This window comes from Sorex fumeus, unplaced genomic scaffold, assembly GCF_029834395.1.
Source record: "Sorex fumeus unplaced genomic scaffold, SorFum_2.1 ptg000054l, whole genome shotgun sequence".
Lineage (NCBI taxonomy): Eukaryota > Metazoa > Chordata > Mammalia > Eulipotyphla > Soricidae > Sorex > Sorex fumeus.
The window spans coordinates 37,076,601-37,101,275 of NW_026606111.1; the positions used below are offsets into that span (position 1 = coordinate 37,076,601).

The 24,675-nt window shown below is 35.3% G+C and overlaps 1 protein-coding gene across 2 annotated transcripts in view; it reads right to left on the minus strand.

Annotated features, from left to right (window-relative positions):
- The window catches only part of CEP85L (centrosomal protein 85 like), a 124,664-nt gene that overhangs the window by 19,463 nt on the left and 80,526 nt on the right, over positions 1–24,675 (minus strand). The window contains exons 6-10 of one of the 2 annotated variants that reach the window (XM_056125071.1): positions 22,843–23,022; positions 17,417–17,569; positions 15,059–15,207; positions 10,969–11,086; positions 10,431–10,481 (exon numbers count right to left, since the gene is read on the minus strand). In XM_056125071.1, coding sequence (XP_055981046.1) covers positions 10,431–10,481; positions 10,969–11,086; positions 15,059–15,207; positions 17,417–17,569; positions 22,843–23,022 — 651 coding nt within the window. Of the gene's footprint in view, positions 1–10,430; positions 10,482–10,968; positions 11,087–15,058; positions 15,214–17,416; positions 17,570–22,842; positions 23,023–24,675 lie in introns of both variants that reach the window. The other variant, XM_056125070.1, reaches the window with a different exon arrangement.

Here is a 24,675-nt window from a genome sequence, read left to right on the forward strand (position 1 = left end):
CTTTTCACCTAAAGATCAATTATTTCTCTAATTCAAACTACAAGAGAAAGAATGTTTTAAAGGGAATGTGAGAAAAATTTCTACTAAGTTTAAATGGAATTACTAAAATTAGTAACTTAAATTTTAAAATGTCTATAATTTCTTCTTTACAGCTGAATTTAAAAAAATTCTAATATGCATATTTAAATTTTGGTGCACATGTCCAGAAATGCTCGTCTTTTTTTGTCCCATATAGAAATAGCTATAATAAAGCATAAAGTGCCTTTGCTAACATATTCTACATTCTCCACAATCCAAATTTAAGAAATATCTAAATAAAATTTGTATTAGCAGTTCTACTAAAATCATACATGCACACACATGCACACATGATATTCAGGAGTTTCTCAAATACTATTCTTTGTTCAATAAAAAATATAGTCAAATACTATCTATTGTAAAATTACATCAATGAACAAAGTCATTGACTCTCTAAGCCTCTAAAAGATAAAAAACCAAAGAAACACAGTAAACCTACACAGTACTGTTTACTTGAATAAGAAATGTGATATAAAGAACAAATAAGAGTATTTGTAAAGGGAAATGTGTTAAAATCTCAAATGAGATGGATAAGGCTTATAAAAATGGTAACATTTGAACAAAGGCTTAAAGGAGTGAAAGGTTGTTCCACAGATATTAAGAGAGTGTATTTCAGTCAGTACAAAGGTTCTGAGGCAGATGGTGTCTTCTGCATTTGATAAGGAAAAAAGAAAGTCAGGGTGGCTTAAAATAGTAGGAAATAAAATCAGAAAGTTGGTGTGGGAAACAGACTGTGTAAGGCCCCATGAGTGTAAAACTGTAATTTTTGTTCCGCAAAAACTTGAGGAACCACTGAAGGGTCTGCAAAGAAAATTAATGCACTGTGGCTTTAACAGGATCACTCAGGCTGTAGATAACAGAAATTGGGTATGCAAGACTAGAGGAGGGGAAAATGACCCAGATAAAGAAACACAGGAGAAAACAGTGACCAAAAGACAAAGACAGTTTACAGAATGGGAAAGGATATTCGCCTAATACCCATCTGACAAGGGGTTGATATCAAGGATATACAAACCACTGGCTGAACTCCACAAAAAGAAAACATCAAACCCCATCAAAAAATGGGGCGAAGAAATCAATAGAAACTTTCTCAAAGAAGAAGTCCAAATGGCTAAAAGACACATGAGAAAATACTCTACATCATTAATCATCAGGGAGATGCAGATCAAAACAACAATGAGATATCATCTCACAACGCAGAGACTAGCCCACATCCTAGAGAACAAAAGCAACTGGAGTTGGCATGGATGTGGTGAGAAAGGGACCCTTCTTCACTGCTGGTGGGAATGCCGACTGGTTCAACCCTTTTGGAAAACAGTATGGACGATTCTCAAAAAAATTAGAATTTGATCTCCCATTTGACCCAGCAATACCACTCCTGTGAATATATCCCAGAGAGGCAAAAAAGCATAGTCAAAGTGACATCTTCACCTGTTTGTTCATTGCAGCACTGTTCACAATAGCCAAAATCTGGAAAAAACCTGAGTGCCCGAGAATAGATGACTGGTTAAAGAAACTTTGGTACCTCTACACAATGGAATACTACACAGCTGTTAGAAAAGATTATGTCAGGAAATTTACATACAATTGGTTCTACATGGAAAGTATCATGCTAGGTGAAATGAGCCAGAAAGAGAGGGACAAACACAGAAGACTACACTCATCTGGGGAATATAAAGTAACATAATGGGAATCGAACACCCAAGAATAGTTGATATAAGTACCAGGAGGTCTGCTCCATGGCTTAGAAGCCGGCCTCAAATGCTGAGGGGAAAGGCAGCTCAGATAGAGAAGGAAACACCAAGTAAAGGATGTTCGGAGGACTTGCTTGGGATGCGAGGTACGTGCTGAATGTAGACTATAGACCAAAAAAGATGACCACTCAATACCTCTATTGCAAATTACAACACCCTAAGGGAAAGAGTGAGCAAAAGGGAATGCCCTGCCACAGAGGTGGGGTAGGGTGGTGTGGATTGGGTGGAGGGGGGGTGGGAGCGCTACTAGCATCATTGGTGGTGGAGAATAGGCACTGGTGGAGGGATGGGTACGCGATCATTGTATAACTGAAACCCAAGCACGAAAATCTGTAAGTCTACAACTGTACCTCATAGTGTTTCGCTAATTAAAAAAACAAAAACAAAAAACACACAGGAGAATGGGCCAGATTCCAAATACATTTTATTTTATTTTATTTTTTGGGGGGTCACACCTAGTGGTATGTGTCTTAGTTCTGTGTTCAGAGATCACTCCTGGCAGGGTTGGGTTGGGGGACAACAATCATACTTGGTGTCAACAACTGAACTGAAGTCAGCTGTATGCAACACAAGCCCCTTAAACCCTATACTGTACTACTCTAGCCCCCAGGATTTTATGTACATTTTAAAAGTGATTTTCTATAAAATGTGAAGAGGAGTTAGAAAGAAAATTAAGTATTCTAGATTGACTAGAAGGGCAGACAGACTTGTAATTAATAGATAAGAAATATAAATGATACAGGAAAAGCCATTATATTGTACTTGGTGTGGGGGCAATAATAAATTCCGTTCTGAGGCTGGAAGATAGTTTTTGGGACTGGTGTTGGGACATATGCCTTGCATACATCAAACCTGGGTTCAATTCCTGACACCAGATGATCCCCCAAATGGTTCCAGATGCAGTTCTGGAGGCCCTCACCAACACTGTAGTGGCCCAGGAATCCCCTGAACTTCTGGGTCAGAGCAGTACCTCATCCTCAGGTTTTTTCAGTGAACTACCAGCCTAGTTGGCTCCAAATTGCCAGTGAGACCCCCCCTCCCTGACTTCTGGAGTATCACCTAGGCGGCATCCCTCCCACATCCACCACCAAAAAACGCCACCAGAGATTCAGCTCTAGACCTGTTACAACTATGTTAAGCTGTGATGCTGAGTCTGTGACCGGATATACAAGTTGTAACTTTAGGGGTAAATTTTGAGCTACATATAAGAATTAGGGAGAAGTTAGCACACTCTAGAAGCCATGAATCTTAGCCAAGTAACTAAGAGTATGAGAGATGAATTCTAAGAAACTGCTATTTTTTAAATGTACATTTACATTTTTAAAAATAAACTGCTACAGCGCATACATGGGATGTATGTGACTGAAAGGGCTGACACCAGAGAGAAGATATTACTACCCCACCACCTGCTTTGACCACTACCACCTCTCCAAAAGAGTATTTGTGGAAGAGCCACTGAACTGGAGTGAAGGCAACTTCAGGGAATGGATGTGTTTCATAAAGTCAAAGAAATATGAGGCACACCTGGTCTTAAAGGAATTTTTCCCAGACTGTCTGCCCTGATGCCCACAGTCAAGGAGGGACCACAAGGTATCTGCTGATGGATTTGAGCTAGTCCTGACTTTATAAAATTGACCTTAAATTTAGTGTTAGTGGGTCCTCATTTTGTTTGTCTGCTTCAAAACTTAAGGATCACAAATGAAACTAAAATCATGTCTAAAATACAAAATCCTTCAGTCAATTAAGTATTAAGCCTAATTAGTCTCCAGAAACTGCCTCTATCTTCATTCTATTATCATTTATGCTAAAGGGCTTAAATGTATTTTGTCTAGTGAAATAAGTCAAACACAACAATAACAAGGAAAGAACTTTAAAAGTTCACCTAAGATATTCTTGATAGAGATTTTATTGTACATATTTAGAAACAAAGCGTAACAAATTATTTTATATTAATTAGAGAACATTTATAGTTTTATATTTTGATCATATTACTATGAACACACTATTTTGCAAAACTGCATATTTAAGATAGTGATAACTAAAATCAATCAATAAAAGGAATGCTTTGAAAATAATTTAATATTTCGAATAACCTTAAAAATTTAATATTTTAAACATTAAAATAAAAATATTTTCAATAGCCTTTAAAAAAATCTAGTAAGAGGGAAAATTTACCTCCCATATTAAGAAACTCCTTTAAGACCACCACAGGTGGCTGTTTTATCTAATTCAAAGAACCCACGCAAAGAATAAAGAAAATGAAGGAGCCAAGAAATATGTTCCAAATGAAAAATAAGAAAATGTCAGAAAAACACCTTTATCAAATAAAGACAAACAATTCACATGACTAAAAATAATACAATAATACAATTCACTAAAAATAATACAATAATATGCTCAGTGAATAACTTCTCGATATTTGAATAAACTGAAAAAGGAGAAAAAATGATAAAACTATAAAAAATATGAATTAACTTAATTTTCTGAAAAGATAAAATATACAAATCTTCAGGTAGAATTTTATATAGAAAAAGAAAACAAACTATAAAGAAACTTTGGTACATTTACACACGGAGTACTATGGAGCTGTTAGAAAAGATGAAGTCATGAAATTTGCATACAAGTGGTACTACATGGAAAGCATCATGTAAAGCGAAATGAGTCAGAAAGAGACGGATAGACATAGAAAGACTGCATTCATCTGGGAAACATAAAGTAAAAAAATAGGAGACTAACACCCAAGAATAGCCAAGATTAGTACCAGGAATTTTGCTCCATGGCTTGGAGGCCAGCCACACATGCTAGGGGAAAAGGTAGTTCAGATAGAAAAGGGAGCACCAAATAAAGGGTGTTGAGAGGATCCTCCCAGGATGGGAGAAGCATGCTGAAAGTAGACTATAGGCCAAACATGATTGCCACTCAATGCCTCTTTTTCAAACCACAACACCCAAAAGGAGAGAGAGAACAAAGGGGAATGCCCTGCTACAGAGGTAGGGTGGGATGGGGGTTGGGGGGTGGAAGGAATACTGGGATCCATGGTGGTGGGAAATGGGCACTGGTGGAGGGATGGGTATTTGATCATTGTATAATTGAAACCCAAGCACAAAATTTGTAAGTCTACAATTGTACCTCATGGTGTCTCACTAATAAAAATTAAAAAAAAACTAAAGTGAAAGTTGATGCCACAAAAATACAAAGAATCACAACACATTGCTATAATTACACGCCAACTAAGTAACTTTTTAGAAAAAGAAAAAAATTCTATACAACCTATCAATATTGATTCAAGAACAAATATAAAATCTGAAATGATTAATGACATTAATAATAAAAATATCACAACAAACAAAATATTCAGGACTATAAAGCTTGAAGGGAATTCTATCACACATTTAACAATACAATCCTTCTCATACACTTGTGAAACAATGAGAGTAGGGAACGCTTCCAAACCTACTTTATGATACCAGTTTTATCCTGATATCAATTTCAAAGAGACATCACAAGAACCTAAAAGTGTATAGAACAATACCATGATAAACATAGATGAGAAAAACAAACAAACAAAAAAAAAAACTCTAAACAAAGCATTAAACTAAATTCAACAATATATTAGGTCTGTTCTCCTTAGCATATAATGTGGGTGCCAGAGTAAAAATTAAGCATGGCAAAATTAAGAAACTAAAAAAAGAATAAATAATGCAAATTATAAAAGTAATAAAAAGTTAACCTACTAACTGGAGCACAGCAGGTAGGGTATTTCCCTTGCACGTGGTCAACCTGGGTTCGATAACTCTGTCCCTATCAGAGAGCCCAGCAAGTTACCAAAAGTATCCTGCCCGCATAGCAGAGCCTGGCAAGCTCCCCGTGGCATATTCAATATGCCAAAAACAGTAACAACAAGTCTCACAATGGAGACGTTACTGGTGCCCACTCAAGCAAAACAATGAACAATGGGAGGACAGTGCTATAGTGCTATAGTGCTACTAACTGGAAGAAAATACTTGCAAATCCTATCGCTACTAAGGAATTACTGGGGAAAAAAAAGATTTTATACAACTCAGTAACAAAGCAGCAATAACAAAACACAAACAAAACAAAATGCCACCCCATGAATCTGATTTTTAAAATTGGCAAAGGACCTAAATAGATATTTTTCTAAAGAAGATATTTAGACATGAATATTACTCAGCTACAAAAAGGAAATCCTGCCAACTGCAACAACATGGATGAGTCCTGAAAGTACTATCTAGTCACTTCTGACTCTATGGGAACACAAAAAACAAGCAACCTATAATGATAGCAAATTTTTTTAATAATAAATACACATTGATAGTTAAAATATTTAATTTATGCTAAAAATACTTTCCTAGCCTTAATTATACAGTACTTTGTGTTATTTGTTATATAAAGTAATATGAAGAAATTAAAATATTCTATACATATTTCAGGAAGCTAATAGCATATGGTAAGAATGTCCTAATCTACAAATGAGTAAGGCTGGGCATTCTCTGTGTGAGCATCTTGAGAAAAACTAGGCAACTTTTAAGTGGAGAAAAATTAGGCAACTTTTAAAAGTTAGCAACTGATTCTTACATGTGTGAGGTTTGATCCCTGGCACAACACACAAACACACACACACACACACACACAAACACACACACACGTTCACAATAGAATAAAATTGCTCTATCCTGAGACCAAATTGTCCTTTAAATGTACTAATAAATTATAACCCAAAGCAACAAAAAATTTCCAATGCAATGTTATTTTAAGAATTTTTTTAAATTCTTATGGTTTTACTGGTCTGTATGGTTTCTATTGGTTTCTATTTTTAAGAGGCATTAGAGTAAAAACCTACTAATCTATTCTAATATTCATCATAACTCATCAAATGATAAACCTTAATTTTAAAAGTGATGAATTAAGACACTTGAACAAGTAACAATAAGTCAAAAGTAGTTCCATTTTTCTACTTCAAAAGATATATATAAAAATCATTGCTATATTTTCTGTGTCCAAGTTGTTGGAAATAAATGCAACTCGTTAATCTGACTTCCACTGTTTAAATAAAAGAATGTTTATGAAAGGATCTTCAAAGCAAAAATCAGGATATCAGATAATTATAAATGCTTCTAATAATACATAAGTCATTAATATGGGTCATGATATATTGAAACGTTTCTAAAACACTATGTTGGCATGTAGGAGCAAATTGCATTAAGATACTTCACAGGGGCTGGAGAGATAGCTCAATATGCATAGTGCATGCCTTGCATACAGGATGCCCAGGTTTGATCTTTGGCACTAGGTAGTTTCCCAAAAACTTCCTGGAAGTGTCCTCTGAGCACTGAGAAAGAGTAGTCCCTTATTACCACTAGTCTGCCTCCCACTACTAAAATGTTTTTTAAAGATACCTCCACAAACCAGAGAAATGCACAATTCAAATACTACACATATATACTAAACATTTATAAAGTGAGAGACGTGATAAATAATATAATACAAGTCTTACCCACCAAAATATCAATGTCAAAGGACAATTTTGATTATCTTATTGTTTGTTTGGATTTTGGGACCACACCCAGTTATGCTCAGAGCTTACTCTTGGTTTTTCACTCAGGGATCACTCCTGGCAGTGCTAAGGAAATCAGGTGTGATGACAGGTTTCAAATGTGAATTGGCTACATGCAGAGCAAGTGACTACCTGCTGTCCTATCTCCCTGGTACCCCAAGATCATTTTTATTAGACGTCTTATTGAAAAACATTACCAACTAAAATAGAATTTTTATTTGGCCTATGATAAAATAATAAAGGCTGAGAATCTAACCTAACCAACTTGTAATTTGAATGGCTTGAAAAATAAGGGAAATTATGTCTATGGTATACAAATTAGAGAATATAAACACTGAACCGTTGGGTGCATACACACTACTGAACCTGAATACAGTGTTTGATTAAATTGATAAATCATTTACTATGGTTAAAAGGCAAGGCAGAGTATAATTTTGAAAATAAAACTATTTACTTTTGATTTAGAAAGTGGAAAAATTAAAATTTAGGAAGTAGAGTGATAGTGTAGTGTGTAAGGCACTTGCTTTGCATGCAGCTGAATCTGGTTTGATCCCTGGATCCAAACGATCCTCCAAGCAAAGCAAGGAGTGTTCCCTGAGCACTTATGGAGCTAAGAATAAGTCCTAAGAATAAGTCCTAAGCACAGCTGGGTGTACCGCCCAAAATAAAACTTTATGACCTGTGATATTCTATCATGCTTAAACTACTACAGAGACATAATTACTATGTATTCTGGACCTACGTTACTTTCTGCCATCACTTCCTACAACTAGAACTCAAAACAATGCATTCTAGTTTTATGATGGTCTTGAAGCATAAATGACAAAGTAACGGCACTATTTGTTCATTTCCTCTAAATGACTTCACAGATCTGTTTTCTCATAGCACATCCTAGGAAAACTTTTATGACCACTCTATGTAATATGACACTGTCAATGCCTTATACCCTACTTCTATTTTTAATAGCTCATCTCACTATTTGACATTATTGTGTTATTTTCTCCATCTCACCTCACTAGAAGGACCAGAAACTTATTTTTGGTCACTGATGAATCCTGTTTTTGACATTCAGTCAAAATGTGTCTGGCACATAGGTACTAAGTAGACATCTAGAAAAATCAATAAAAAAATGAAAACTCAATCCCTAAATGTGGGATTGTGTATTATGGGTCAGATTCTCTAAATTAAAAGCATGATCAACCTCCACTACTGAGAAAGTGAAGGAGCAAAGTCACAAATATCTAAACAGAGAGTGGTCAATTCTACAAAATCTTTCCAGGTTTTATTGAAGTAATATTTCTGCAGAATATTGAAAACTGAGTAGGTATGTCAGATGGGCATTACTAGAAAAGCGCTATTTTGGAAGCACTGAAATTCTCTAGGCCATCATATGTACATGAAGTGTGTGACTATGCATATATCTATCTATTTCTTAGGGTGGACAAGTAGGAAGAAACGATTGTAGAAATGTTATGCTGATATTTAGTGCATTAATTCACAGCTAACAAGGAGGTATATAGAATTACTTCTATACCTGATAGGAATCATATATACAACATTATAGCACTGAGACTTGGGGAATGGGGAAAAGTAACTGGAAATAGAAAAAACTTTCAGAATAAAAGATGTATTTTTTTTTGCATCATACCCAGCAACGCTCAGGGGTTACTCCTGGCTCTGCACTCAGGAATCGCTCCTGGCGGTGCTTGGGAAACCATATGGATACCAGGGACAGAACCCATGTTGGTCACGTGCAAGGCAAACGCCCTCCCCATTGTGCTATCGCTCCATCCCGAAGAAAACAGATTGAATGAAAATGATGATATCAATAAAAATACCAGAGAAGACAAAGAGAAATATTCTCATGGAACCCATACTATGAACAGACCAGAAATAAAGCCCAGAGAATAGAGGAAGGAGTATAAGATGGACAAAATGGTGCTATGAATGTGTTTTTAAACAGCAATAGTATATAAAGATCAAATAATATGTGAACTAAAATTAATTAGTAGAATATTGGTAACTGGAAGGGTCCTCAGTGGAAGAGACTGGCAATAGCCAATTAAAGAAGGTAAAGAACAAAGTAGAAAGTATCCATAATTTTTTGGAGAATTGACTTACATAATAACACTTTCATTCTCAGAAACACTGAAGGATTATGGTTTTAAGAGAGAGTTCAGGAGGCAATGTGCCTCCTTTCCTTGTGGCCAACCCTAGTATGACCTGGGCACAACCTATGGTCCCCTGAGCGCTGCCCAGGGTCACTTCTGAGCACAATGTCAGGAATAGTTCCTGAGCATCATTGCATGAACCTCCAAAACCCATCAGCCACATAAAAGAACCTGAAAGATTAATAGTAAAAATTTGTCAACTTCTAAAGGGTGTTTGGAGGATCCTCCGAGGAGGGGAGATGCATGTCAAAAGTAGACTATGGACTGAACATGTTTGCCACTCAATGCCTCTTTTGCAGACCACAACACCCAAAAGGAGAGAGAGAATACAAGGGATTGCCCTGCCACAGAGGCGGGGGGGATGGGGGGCATGGGGGTGGGAGGGATATTATCCATGGTGGTGGAAAATGGACACTGGTGGAGGGATGGGTATTTGATCATTGTATAATCGAAACCCAAGCACAAAAAATTGTAAATCTACAACTGTACCTCATGGTGTTTCACTAAAAAAAAAAAAAAATTGTCAACTTCACTTCAATTGCTACTAACCTTTTACACATATATGCATGCTTTAGTATTTCAGGTCAATGTAATCACTAGGAATAAACCATTATATAGCTAAGGCCCTCCCGTTGATCATCGATTTGCTCGAGCGGGCCCAGTAACGTCTCCATTGGAGATTTTGTTGTTACTGTGTCTGGCATATCGAATACTCTCGGTAGCTTGCCGGGCTCTCCGAGAGGGGCGGAGGAATCGAACTCGGGTCGGCCATGTTGGCCGCTTTTAAGGCGAACGCCCTACCCGCTGTGCTATCGCTCCAGCTAAATTATAATAAGTACAAACATTGCTTACCTGAATTTCTACAACCATTCTGTCAATCTCATCTTGTTGGTTGTGTATTATCTACAACATAAGAAATAAGTCAGTCTAAATAAAATTTACTATAGTTTTATTCAAGAATCAGGACTTAAAAAACACACAAAAAAAGAAGAGGACTTTGAGAACAGGAAATTGAACTTATTTTTTAAAAATCAGAGTCTGATTTATATTTTTTTCAAAAATATTTATACCAAGTGTTATTTAAATAGCCCATAAACTACTTAAATTATACATGGACGTCTGTTTAGTTCTTTGTTTCTCTATTTAAGATTTAACTGTCTCGTGACTTTTTGACTTGTTTTAAGTCATGCTACCCATTAGTTCTTGATAAGTACTTTCTCTAATTTATAAACATAACTTTGAAATACTTTAATCTAGAGAGAAAAAATTGTTTAAACAGCTATTTTCTAAATAAAATTATTCTAACTAAAAATCTCATAGGCTAGTAAATATTGGCTAACATTTACATCTAATAATTAAGTTACGTACCTATGCATACATATCCACTGACCTTACTAGTATTCTCATTTTGTTCTCTCAGGTTATCATTTTCATCCTGAAGTTGTTTCGCATCTAACATGGGAAGGCGAATTCCATCTTCAAGGCATCTTTCTACTTTTTGCTGCAAACTATTATTCAGAAAGACACAATTATATCAGTAATCACTGCACCTTGTTTATTTAAAAAAATATACATACAGAGAGTACAGGAATATTTGAGCATCTTTATTTCATACAAGAAAAAAATAAAATGGAGGTTAACTACCTTTTGAAAAATGCACACTTGAGTCTGAGTTCTAAAGTTGTTGGTATGTGAAATCTTTAAACCCTGCTGATGTCTCTCATTACACTAATCTGAGCTGTGCAGTCTAAATTCTGTTTTTTACCTCTCCCCACAAAATTAGATTTCTTTTAATTAAGATAGCTGTGGTGGGAAGCATGAGAATATGGACAAAAATCCTCAACATTTATTGTGTTTATCAAGTTTGCTTGTAAGTTTGCTAGTTAGTTGTTGCCTAAACCAACAGAATTACGCTTCTCCTTCACTGAGCAGAATAACACACTAATTAATCTAATACTTCACCTAACAATTTTATTTGCAATACATGGCACAGAATTGCATTTTAGAAGAGGAAAATAAGAGCTGGAGCAATAGCACAGAGGGTAGGGTGTTTGCCTTGCACGCAGCCAACCCGGGTTCGATTCTCAGCATCCCATATGGTCCTCAAGCACCGCCAGGAGTGATTCCCGAGTGGAGAGCCAGGAGTAACCCCTGTGCATCTCCGGGTATGACCCAAAAAGCAAAAAAAAAAAAAAAAAAAAAAAAAAAGAAGAAGAGAAAAATATATCCCTTTGATGCATTATGACTGAAAGGATAAAGAGGAGTGGAAATACTAGCCCTGAGAAAAGATGTCATGGTTGGGTAAACAGAAACTATAGCATAAAAAATAATAAGCAAAGGAGATCAGAGAGAGCACTAGCTTACATTAAGGTTTATGTGACCAAGCCTAGTCAACCTTAATTGATCCCTACCACCACATTTTTATCACTGATTTGGCCCAAAATCCCCCTCCCCACCACACACAAATACATACACACAAGAAAAATGAGTAGAAAGAACTGAGCACATGTTTTGTATGCCAGACACCTAAGACTGATCCCTGGCATCTATGCGAAACAAGAAAAATTAGCAAAACCAAAAAAAAAAACACAGGAAGCTAAAACTAGTTAACTTTTTCTTACTACAATTTTCTACCATAATTTCTATATGGTATATTTTTATATAATGGCATATATAATTTCTATATATATAATAATATATAATATATTAATTTCTATTATTTTAATTATATATTAATTTATTTAAATTAAATTAAAAATTAAAATAATTAATTTAATTATATATTAATATAATATAATATATAATGATTATATAATATATAATAATATATATAAAATATAATAATAATAAAAAATAAAAGAATTGCAGAATACCAAAAGAAACAGACTTCTTACAATAAGAGTTTTATAAAAAAATATTTTCTCCTTTTAGTTCTCAGGTCTCTCTTCTTTAAAAAAAAAAACCCACAAGAAGAAGAAATGGCACACTTATATTGAAGAGAAAGAACTTACAGTTACAAATGTTATAAATGTTACCTGAAGGACTTCAGATATATTAAGGAACAACAGAACCAAAGAAGTTAATTGGTTTGTTTTTGGGTGACACCCAGCAGTGCTCAGAGGCGACTCCCAGGCTTAGTGCTCTGAAAATCACTCCTGGTGATCCTCAGGAGATCCTGTGGTGCTAGGCATCTAAACCAGAGCTTCAGCATGCAGAGCATGTCCTCCAGCTCAGTAAGTTATCTCCCTGGCCCCAAGCTTCCTATCTTGTTCTTTTTTTGCTTTGGGAGTTGCATCTGACTGGCTTACTCCTGGCTCTGTACTCAGAAATCATTCCTGGAGAGCTGGGAACAAACCTGGGTTGGTTGCATACAGGGAAAGCACTTTAAACTGCTATATCTCTAGCTCCACAAGGTATTGTGTATTATTAATATACAGTAGCATATTGCTACTTGTCACAAATGTATTTCATTTTTTAGTCTGTAAGTGAAAAGTACATAATTTATTTTTAAGAACAAATTCTAATCCATTCAGGGTGAAGAGATTATTTCTATATATTTATAATATTCCAAGAGAAATAAAATACATTAAAACTATTTAGTTCACTTATACTGTGGGGCAAGGGTAGGAAATCAGTTATTTAGAGGGAAAATACTCTATTACAGAAAAATTTAAGTTTTATTTCATGTCTATATTCTTATTTTATCAATGTCATGACGCACATTCACTTAGAAAAGCAATGAATTGGGGTTGAAGGATTAGTACAGCATGGAGGGCACCTGCCTTCCATGCAGCTGACCTGGGTTCAATACCTGCCATCCCATTTGGTCCCCCAAGTACTAACAGGAGTGATTCCTGAGTGCAGAGTCAGGAGAAACCCCTGATTACTTCCAGGAGTGACCCCAAAACAAAAAAAAATTAAAAACAAAATAAAAAAAAAAGTAATGATTCTTCAAATAGCAGAGGCAACTAAAATTGTACAAGGATCTCACTCAACTATTTTAATTACAATTTCATTTCTAATGGAAAAAATCTTAACTCATTTTTAAATCATCAAAGTTCTTATCATTTTTAAATCACCAAAGTTCTTTTGTAGCAAAATTGTAACCATTATATAAAAACTGATAAATTATCTAATTTAGTCACATATGCATGAATTATGAGAACTTAATACTTTACTGCAGAGCTGAGAGAACTGAGATAATACCCACCCACATTACAGTCATGCAAGTCTGCCTTTTGTCTCTATTCAAAATTAAGAGAAACTTTCTAGAATGATATGCTAAAAAATGAAAATGGGTTCAGAAACACACTTTACTAAACTTTGTAAATCAAGGCTACTAAAGTCAAGTATTCTCCAAGAACTTAAGTTAAGAGAAAATATAAAAGAGAAAACATGAAATACTGTTAAATGTATCAAAGTACACAATGAAAGAAAACAAATATCAAAATAATTTTAGGTGTGCCTAATTTTAAAGTTTATAAACAACACAAATTGAGTTTGTGATCCCTATAGACAAAAGTATATTACCTATTTTCATTTTATCAATAAGAGAAAAAGATACAAGGTGAACCACTGTAGGTCAAAAAGCTATTTTGAGACTAGAGAATAGCATTTATGATGCGCACTCAGGAAAAAGGAAAAAAAAAAGAATAGGAGAAAAAGAAAGCTAGAATCAAAAGAATAAGATTTATTGGAACTAAGATTAGACACCCTGGAGATTTCTTTGTTCCAGAAAACAGAGATTTTCTCCACTGAAACTCAGGATGAAAAAAAGTACATCAGGCATATTAAAAACTTTAAAAGTGCGATAAGACAATATTGACATGAAATTATCAGAGGACTATGATTTTAAAAAAGGGGTACAATGAGATATATGAATGATACATAATATATCTCTTATATTTGATTTTCTTACATTTTGAAATCTATCCTTCAGGATAATTTTACATATTTATAATTGGTAATTTGTGAAGGCTTAAGTTTTACAAAAGAGATTAATAGATCTAGAAACACAGGTTCTCTCTGGTTTTTTTTCAGGCACCAATTATTAGTCTCTCAGCTTAAACACATTAGTTATATACTATTGGATGATATTCACTATAATTCTATTAATTTATTTTAAAAGTTCCTATGACAAGGAATGTGAGTAAACTTGGACAAGTGGTAGAAAAAAGCCCTGTACTCTGTGGAAGGATAAAACAGGAGTGAACTGCTTAACTTTGGTATATCTCCCTAAAGATCACAGAGTAAGTATTTTGCTACTACTCTGTTATTTTGAAGATGTACTGATTTTTTGAAGAAGCCATAAGAAGAAGCCATCTAAGACAGTCGGTTTTAATGAAATAATACCGTTGGTTCTCAAAAGTGCATCCTTAAGATAATAGTAATATTAATAAAATATATTTACATGAAATGCTTGAAGAAAATATGAATAACTTAAAATTGCATTTAATAGCAGTTAATGAAGGCACTCTTACCTCTGAACTGTGGTTACCAACTCCTTTTCTTTCTTTTTCTGGCATATTATTTGTGCCTCCTTCTCTTGACACTGTGTTCTGATTTCTTCAAGCTTTTTTTCCATTTCTTTCAGTGTGTCTTGCAAATTCTTATTTTTTTCTTCTAAAACCTGCAGCTAAGGAGAACACTCTTAATCTCTGTAACATTTGGAATATTTAAATATACTTCTATTAAAAATTGTCTCAAATTTTTGCTTACAAAATTGTAACAGACTTATGGCTGTAATCACTCTATCTTCACATTTAACAAAATTTTATGCCTGTTAAAGAATCTGAAAGAACAGGATGATAGAGAAAAGGAGAATAGAATTAAATTTTTCTGAAAGACAGAAAAAAAGTAAAATACACTGATTTGAGGATATTAAAATTGTTTTTAGTTGTGGCAAGAAACACAAACTTTACCATGTTTAAAGTGAAAGAGCAATTCTGCAGTGCTAAATACACCTAATTATTTCATACATAATTGCCAAAATTCGTATTGCAAAACAAATTCTACAGCTGTTAACAACTCCCCATATATCTCTTTCCCTTGGCTTCTGGTAAGCACTAGTTTCTATTCTAGGTACCTCAGAAGTGGTATCATAAAATATTTCTCTTTTGTGGACTAGTTTATTTTATTTGAAAAATTGTGTGTATCCATCAGGTTTTGCTTATACATTCTTCCACCAATGGAAATTTGAGTTTCCTTCATCTTTCAGCTGCTGCTAATAATGCTGATATGAAAGCGATGTACAATTATGTGACACTTTCATTCTAACATGTAGAAACTCAGAAGTAAAATCAATGAATCATATGTTATTTTTAAGAACTGCCATATAGTTTGTCATAGGGGCTACCTCATTTTATATTATCGCCAAAAGGATTGTAAAGATTTTGCTTTCTCCACACTGTCACCAAAGCTAGCTACATTTTTTTCCTGTGTGTGTGTATGTTTTTTTTTTTTTTTGAGAGCCACACCAGACAGTGCTTAGGGCTTAATCCTGGCTCTGTGCATGGGTATCACTCCTGGCTGGGCTAGAGGGACCACATGGGGTACTAAGGATTGAACCCGGATTGACTGTGTGCAAGACAATCACCTTAACTTCTGTACTTTTTCACCAGACCTTATTTTTAAGTTATCCATCTCAGTGAGTTTAATAACATGTTTTAAATCTATTTTTTAACTTGTTTCAGTTCATTCAACCTCCTATTATCCTCTTCTTTAGGTTTTATTCTTAATTTTATAATTCATAAATTAATACAATCAGAGAATACATTGTTGGGTTTAGAGTCTGAAGAATAATAACACCACATAGATTAATGATTCTCAACTGTGTATTATTTAAAAGAAAATTATGTAGATATTTTTTATTGGTGGGTAATGAAAGAAGCAGAGCTATTGGCATCTATTAGGTACAGGCCATAAATCTGTTACATATCCTTTAATTCCAAAATCAAAGGAATTTCTAAACAAAAAATCAAAGGAATTTCTAAACCACACCAGGAATTTCTAAACAAAAAATATATTTACCTTCAAATGTCAGTAATGCCAAAGTTGAAAAATTCAATGATTATAAAGACTAAGAAAAGACTTAGGAATAGGTTTTAAAGATTTATAAAGTTTCACGACCTCAGGTTAGTTGGCTGAAAAACTTAGGATGAGGAATCGTTGAGAAAGTTATCAGAAAATAAGTCAGAGATGTCACAGATTAAGGAGTCAGAAAAATAAATTATGGACATTTCAAGAAAAATTAAAAAATACATTGAACAGATAAGGTAAAAATTTTTAAAAGGTGGTGGTGGTGTGTCAACTTGAGCCTTGGTGAGTCACAGAGGATACAGAGAAATGTCACAACTACAGTAGGAACTTACAAGTATATGGGAAGGAGATTGTCAGAACAGTTTGGAAAACAATCTTTTGGAGCAGAACTTAAAGACACACAGATTTATTAAGAGGTAACATTAAAAAGAAAAACCAATGCTTAAACAGTACTAAAAGTTGCTATTAAAATAGCAATGAGATGAATTTAACTTGTAATTAACCAAGTTACAGTACAAAAATTACAGAATTTCAAGTCAACTTAAAAACCAACATATTTTGTTGTTCTTTTGAGACCACATCAGGATGTTCCTGCAGTGTTCAGGGTTTACTCCTGGTTCTGCACTCAGAGATCAACTCTGGTGGGGCTCAGGAAATGATACGGGGTGACAGGGATTGAACCTGGGCCAGTTGTATTTAAGGCAAATGCTCTACCTGCTGTACTACTGGTACTACTGCTCTGGCTCTCCCAAACTAATATTTTTGTGTCATTTAAAGATGAGCATTTTATTTCATATTACCTGTAGACTCTGACTCTGCACGTCGTCTAGAGTTGGAAGATCAGCCAGATACTTTTCCAAGGTCTCAATTCTTCTCTGCTTTTCTTTGTTTTGTTCAGATTCTTTCTGACACTTCTTTTTCAGGCTATTGATGTATCTATCTCTGGTTTTAAGCTGAAGGAAAAGATTGTGACTCTTCAGTGGGTGAGTGATTTAAAAAGGATTAATATTTAATAGCAAATCAACATTCTAGTCTCAGGCATCACTGACTTCACCAATAGTTGCAGGTTATAAAGACTAACACCAAAGTAAAATTTACCTTATTTCATCAATTCTATGATTCATAATTTTTTCAAGTCATATAACAGAAATCAGAGCTTTTGGAGTCTTTATTGTGTTCTTTACAACTGAAGACATCCTACAGACTAGCCATTCATATAGCAGTAATGATAGGCTTCCTTTCTCTCCCTATTTGCACATGAGAAAATATGGTCTTGAAACTGTGTTGAAGTTTATGTGATGCTTAAAATGTTTTAAAATGCTATACTAAAAGTTGACAAACAGGAAGTAATTGGGTGCCCAGAAAGACAGAGAAGCAGAGCCATAATGTATAATTTGAAATCGGTGAAGCAAGTATTCAGCTCTGGAAGAATGATTCCAGTTTGTTATTTTGTACAAAAGCTATATCCAACTTCTTTTTTTATGTTAAGGCACCTACACAAAATTAAAGTTGTTTTCTTACTAACATTTTAAATATTAATGGTAACTGAAAACCTATTGATATGGTATATGATTCTAGAAAACTCCAATTTGTATAGAAGAAATCTCTTCCACCTAAAACAGGATATATTTAAATTTTACTATATATTCAAAACTCTTTAATACTTAAAGATCAATTTAAATTATGTACATATAAAGTTATCTAAAATTAATTCACATTTATATTTACCTATAATTACCACTCTTCCAAACAAGCATTCTTATAGAATTTATGTTTCAAAATGTTTTCAGTTCTTTCTCATATTCACCAGGTAAATAATTTGCATTTATTAGTAGTATAAAAGATTTTACTCTTTCAAATTTTATTAAAGTTAACACGTCTCCACAATATAGTTTCTTTAATGCCTAACTTTGTTTATTTTAGGTCTACTTTATCTTGCCTGCACGGCAAAGCCTGGCAAGCTACCCGTGATGTGTTCGACATGCCAAAAACAGTAACAAGTCTCACAATTTGTTGTGAGGTATTACTGGTGCCCGCTCGAGCAAATCGATGAACAATGGGAGGACAGTGCTACCATCTAAGAATATTTGGGACTTTCATTTAGGGTATCTTTAGAGCCAAAGGTGCTGATGTGACATCAGAACAAATGCACACTGTATAATACAATTTGCCATTCTGAATATGAGAATCACAAGAGATATTAGAGATTTAACTACAAGTCACAGAGATAGCATTAGAGTTTAAATAAATCAACTCTTTGAAAAATTAATGTTATTTCACTTTTTTTTTCTTTTTGGGTCACACATGGCGATGCACAAGGGTTACTCCTGGCTCATGCATTCAGGAATTACTCCTGGCAGTGCACGGGGGACCATATGGGATGCTGGGAATTGAACCCGGGTCAGCAGCTTGCAAGGCAAATAAACATCCTACCCACTGTGCTATCGCTCCAGTCAGTTCTTTCACTTTTTCCCAATTACTCCTAAACAAATTCCTCTAAGTTTTCTAGCAATTGACCAGTCTATTTTTTTTATTAATATGATCCCTTACTTGCTCCTAAATTTACAGTGAAATGCTTAAGTGCCTTAATGAAACAGAATGATGTCCTCAAAAAGCAAACAATGGATTAGTCAAAATGACTTTTACAATGTAAATATCTTCTAGTTCTCTTTTTTCCCTCTGGTTGATCAGCTGTTTTCTTTGTAGTCATAATAAATGTCAAAATGTAGCATAGATAAGATGAAAATTTCCTGAACATACTACCAATTTAATACAAGATCAATTTAGCTTATTTTTCAAGCCTAGATTATTTCTTTCTTATGACTCTGAAAATAGAAAGAAATTTCACTGCTTCACCCAGATGATATTAAGGTTACCACTAGTTAATTAACTTTCATTTACGAAAATCCTAACATTGTATACCTTCACTTTATCTATTTTTTTTACTAAATTCGGAAAAGAATTTAAAGGAGGAAAAAGTGGGAAGGAAAAGTTCTATATTCTGAGCGAGGTTTCCTAAGTAAGATGTGTAACCAGTAACTTTTAAGAATCAACAGTTAATTTCTCACACTATGTAAGTTACTTTATAATATACTTCTAAGTCTCATTCCATGTTTTGAGTACCCCCAGTTTACTAAGTGCTTTTTTGGTGTATGAACAGTGGCCTTAACTATTACTTAAATGTGACACTCATTTTACTTATCCCGTTTCTGAACTTTTGACACAGAATACTATTCCTTGATCTCAAACTTCTCTTATTACTCTGTTGCATAACACCTGTTATTTGTTGACCATAAACTAATTATACACCATTGGTTCTTGTGGTTTTCAGCCTTACTCATGAAGGGTAACTGGTTCAGTATGGTTTGAGGTATCACACTCCAAGGGATATTTCTGGTTCTGTGTTGAGGGTCACTCCTGATAGTGTTCAAGGGATAATGAGGTACCAGGGTCAACAACATACAAGGCAAGTATCTTAAGCCCTATACTATGTATCTCTCTGGGATCTTTGTAATAATTTTTTTATCCATGATTTGCTGTTTCAAAAGTTGCTAAATATAAAATCCAGAAATTATATAACTCTAGGTAAATGGGCATCACTAATAAACTGTTTTAAAGATTAAGATTTTTTAAGGGTATACTAATATTTATATCCTTTCAAAAGACAAAATAACTTATTTACGAATACAATTATTAGATCAAAATGAATTAGTGAGAAAATGTTTTCCCCTAATTTTTTTTATGAATAACTATCATCAGAGTAAAGGAATCAGCTGAAGAGTTAAACTTTCCACAATTTTACCCCTAGTTTTCCAAAATTTTTATCTAGATATAACTGCAAATTACTCACTATTCTCAAACTTTTAGGTAGAACTAAATTCTGTAACAGGATATAATTTTTACTTCATAGAGTCTTTGTGAAGAATAGGTTAAATGAGGAAACATCACTGTATCACTGCCATCCCATTGATGGTCGTATTATGCAAGCAGGCACCAGTAACATCTCTATTCCTCCCAGAGCTGAGATATTAGCAGCCTCTTCTTACTTGTCTTTTCCCAACGATTGGAGACTCTTTCAGGGTCAGAGGAATGAGACCTAGTGTCGTTACTGTATTTGGCATATCAAATATGCCATGGGGAGCTTGTCATGCTCTGCCCGTGCAGGCGGGATACTCTCAGTAGCTTGCCGGATTCTCCGTGAGGTATAAATGGGTAGGAAGTGTCTTATAATGTGACACGCAGATACTCTGCGGTCACGAGGTCCAGGAAGTGGCCTGGAGCGTGGAGCTGGTTGGGCAGTGGAGGTCGGCTGCTGGTGCTGGGTCCCTTGGGGTAGGGAGGGCTCTCACCCGCCCCACAGCCTGGCGCGGAGTCTGGTGGCATGGTTAATGAAGCCTCCTTTTAAACTCCCATCCGGAGGAGCATCCATGAGTTCTGGAGTGTGGCCAATGAGGAGATTATCTGATGCCGGCAAGGTGTGGCTTATGGACGTCGTGATCCCTGAGTCACTGGAGACTGGGGGAAGCAGGCAGAGAGTCTCTGTTCCAGATCCCATTGAATCCAGAGTCCAAGATCACAAAGTTATGCATTATCTGGGTTCTGTGGGACTTCATTCTTGTGTGAGGACTTCATTCTTGGCCTGAGCATTCAGAAAACAGCCTGGAGCATGGCGGTGGTTGGGCAGTGGAGGTTGGCTGCCAGGGCTGGGTCCCTTGGGGTGGGGAGGGCTTTCACCCACCCCACAGCCTGGCATGAGCCCAAATGAGGAAACATATTCATTGTATATTACTAAACTGTCTCACACACATGAAATAACTCAAATTACCACATTTAATGTCTTATGCCACAGAATCATTCTATTTTGTACGGTAAGGGATAAGACTCATGGCTTTCTCTTAACTCTGTGCTCAGGGATCACTCTTGGTGGGCTTAAGTGATCATATTGCAATGTCAGGGATAGAACTCATGTCAGTTTTGTGCAAGGAAAGTGCTTTGGCCCAGAATCAGTCTTGAAAATGATTTCAGAGAGTAAATGAAGAAGGAAATAGTGAAATGAAATTTCATGTGGAACAAAAATGTTATTTTGTTGCTGCATTAATCACTACCCCGGAGCTTCTATACTTCCTGCAATAATTCAACTCATGGGGCCAAGAATGAATTACAGTGGATAAGGAACTTGCCTTGCATGTACTCCTTTTTTGATCCCTAGCACACCATATGGTCCTTCAGCCCCGTCATGAATAATTCCTGAAATAAGCCCTGAGCACCACTAAGTGTGGCCCACAAACTACAATGATGATAATTAAACTCATCTCTATGTCCTCTGATACAAATTGCATCCTCTATTCCCACACCTCCACCTCCAGTCTCCCTGTTTGTGGACATTTCCATTCTAAAGTACCTTCTCAACTAAGAGGGCCACAATACAGAGAGGTAGTTTCTCTTATTCTCTATTTTTGCATCCGTAGTCAGCCCCTTTCATATTTCTCTAGTTAACTTACTTTTTTGTACTCTGACCCTCTGACCTATTTCTCTGCATATATACATATGTATGTGTATATATATGTATGTACATACATACACACACACACACACATATTCCTTCCTAGCACTCTGTGTTATCTCACATTTCTTACCCCTTGGTAAAAATCACTCAAAAGAATTCATCCATGGCCAGTACTTCATATTGATCTATGTTCCCACCTTTTTAGTAAAGCATGCAGAGAATTATAAAAATATTCAAAACTGTGTTAAGCATCTAACAATAAAGAACAAAATACTATAATCATAGTCTACTGAGTCCACCACTGGCTGAAATACCACTAAACAGCACATCACTGTAAAAGAAAGAGTTGGAAGTAAAGATGTTCAAGCTAAGACTTGAAAATATAGGTGAGTGGGAATTGGGAAGAGATAACCAAGTATTTCCCAGGCAATGGGTACACTTTGTGTAGAGCCTGTGATCCCGGAAACAAAGTCGAATCTGTTAAGCAACAGGGATGAAGTCTATAAATGTTAGGCAAGCTCTCTCAGGTCGTGGGAAAAACTTGTCTCAAAGACAATGATTTGGCATCAATGGAATTTAATCATAATTTTTAATAAAAAATTTAAACTTTATTTTTAAAAATTCAATCTTCCAAACTTATGAAAAAATTTGACAACTGATTTGACAAATATGTATGTTGAAGAAAGGTTGATTTAATGCAACTTTACTAAAGATATCTACCTTTTCCTCTAGTTTCTTCTTCTCTTCGCTAAATTGGCTTATTTTTTGTTTGATAAACTGATTGAGCTGTAAAACCTCCTTTTCAGTAGATGCAAGCTTTTGTTCGAGTTCCTCTTGCTGACAATTAGACACTGTCGGATCTGAAAATGGAGCCTGATGTGAAGTCTTCTCATACTGTGACTATTGGGAAAGAAAAAACAAAAAAACAGGTATGATTTTAAAAGCTTATTGATCACAAATAAATGGAAAGAAACTAAAAATGAAATTCAGTACACAGAGTATATATACAGTCTTTAGCAACAGTTAGACTTTGGCATAAATCCCAGATCTCTTGCCTCCTGATTATATCATAATTAAATCTGATTTTGACCCTCCACAGTCAGGGCTCAGTCTTCTCATCTCTAAAGTAAAATATGAAAGACAACCTGCCGTAGAGTAGTTTTTCCCTTTTTGCTTTTTTCTTAGATTGAGGGAACAAGCTTAGTGTGCTCAGGGCATATTCCTGGCTCAGGGGAACATATGTGGTGCTGGGGATCAAACAAGGGTCTGCTACCTACAAAGCAAGGCATTAACCTCTGCACTCTGCAGTGCCTTTTTGAAGAAAAGTAATAAAAGTTTGCCATTCCTAGCATACAAAAGCTTAAAAGTCAATTATTATTTGGTTAAAAGGTGTAATTAGAGATGCAAAAAAAATACATTATACAGGAGTAAAAGTTTTAGGGCAATTAATTAGAAGTAAATGTCTAATAAGGGACAATTCAAGTTAATAATCAATACAATAATTAATAAGAGTGTTTTCCAGCTAGAAAGTTTCATGAAATCAAGATCTTTAAAAAAAATCTCAGTTGCTCCTGTATTCATATTTTCTAAGATACTGTCTGGCTCAAAATAAGTCCTAAAAATTATGGAATGTGTTGGATAACATTGGTTTGTCCTTTCTCCCCTGCCTCAGGGAGCTTAGGTTTATTGAGTACCACTTATCACAGGCCTCCCATTCCTCTGTGTTTATCTTTAACTTCTCATTCTGCTCTGCTCTCCCTACTTGTTAGTCACTATATCCCCAAATCAGACCCTGTGACTTGTAAAGTCAGATTCTTCTGAGGACTCCAGGTTTTGTATATGCAAGTGAAATATTGCTTTTCTTTTTCCTTTTTATCCTTTGCAGTTCACTTTAGAGCAATGTCCTTTATATATAAACAGAGGAAGATAGTTAATGCTATGCCTTTGTAATCTGGGAGTTAACTGATTCTGAATAATATTAACTCCTGGGAATCTGTCATATTTATTGACTTATGCCTCAGTTGCCCTTAGTTCCTAACACCCCAAAATGGGGGTCCCAGCAAAAGACTTGGACAAACCCAGGGCAAGCCGTTAGCCACCCTGGCATCGAAAAGGGACAGGCCAAGAGCCATAAATTATATAAGTAAAGAGTATGATTATGAACAAACTCTGTCATGACCAAAAAAAAAAAGCAGCTGGATAAGGATCCTGCTGGAGTTAGGAAAGACTAACCTGACCTGAGGACTAGAGTCTGGGATATATAGCAAGATGTCCCCAGGAAGAGCCAACCTTTAAGCAGCTTAATATATCTCTTACTATGTCCATACAAAATTACTAGAATTATTAAAAAGTAAATTTAAGATGACCCTTTAAATGGATATGGACTAAGGAAAGGAGAAAAATGCCCTTAGATGGAATTTCACCCTTGGGGGGGATCTCCTAGCAGGATGATATTTTGTCCTAGAAGAAGCTTCTCCTGAAGGAGGGGCTTGACATCTATCTGTTCATGAGCAACAATGGCTATGTGTAATTGCTAACCCCTACGCTTCATGA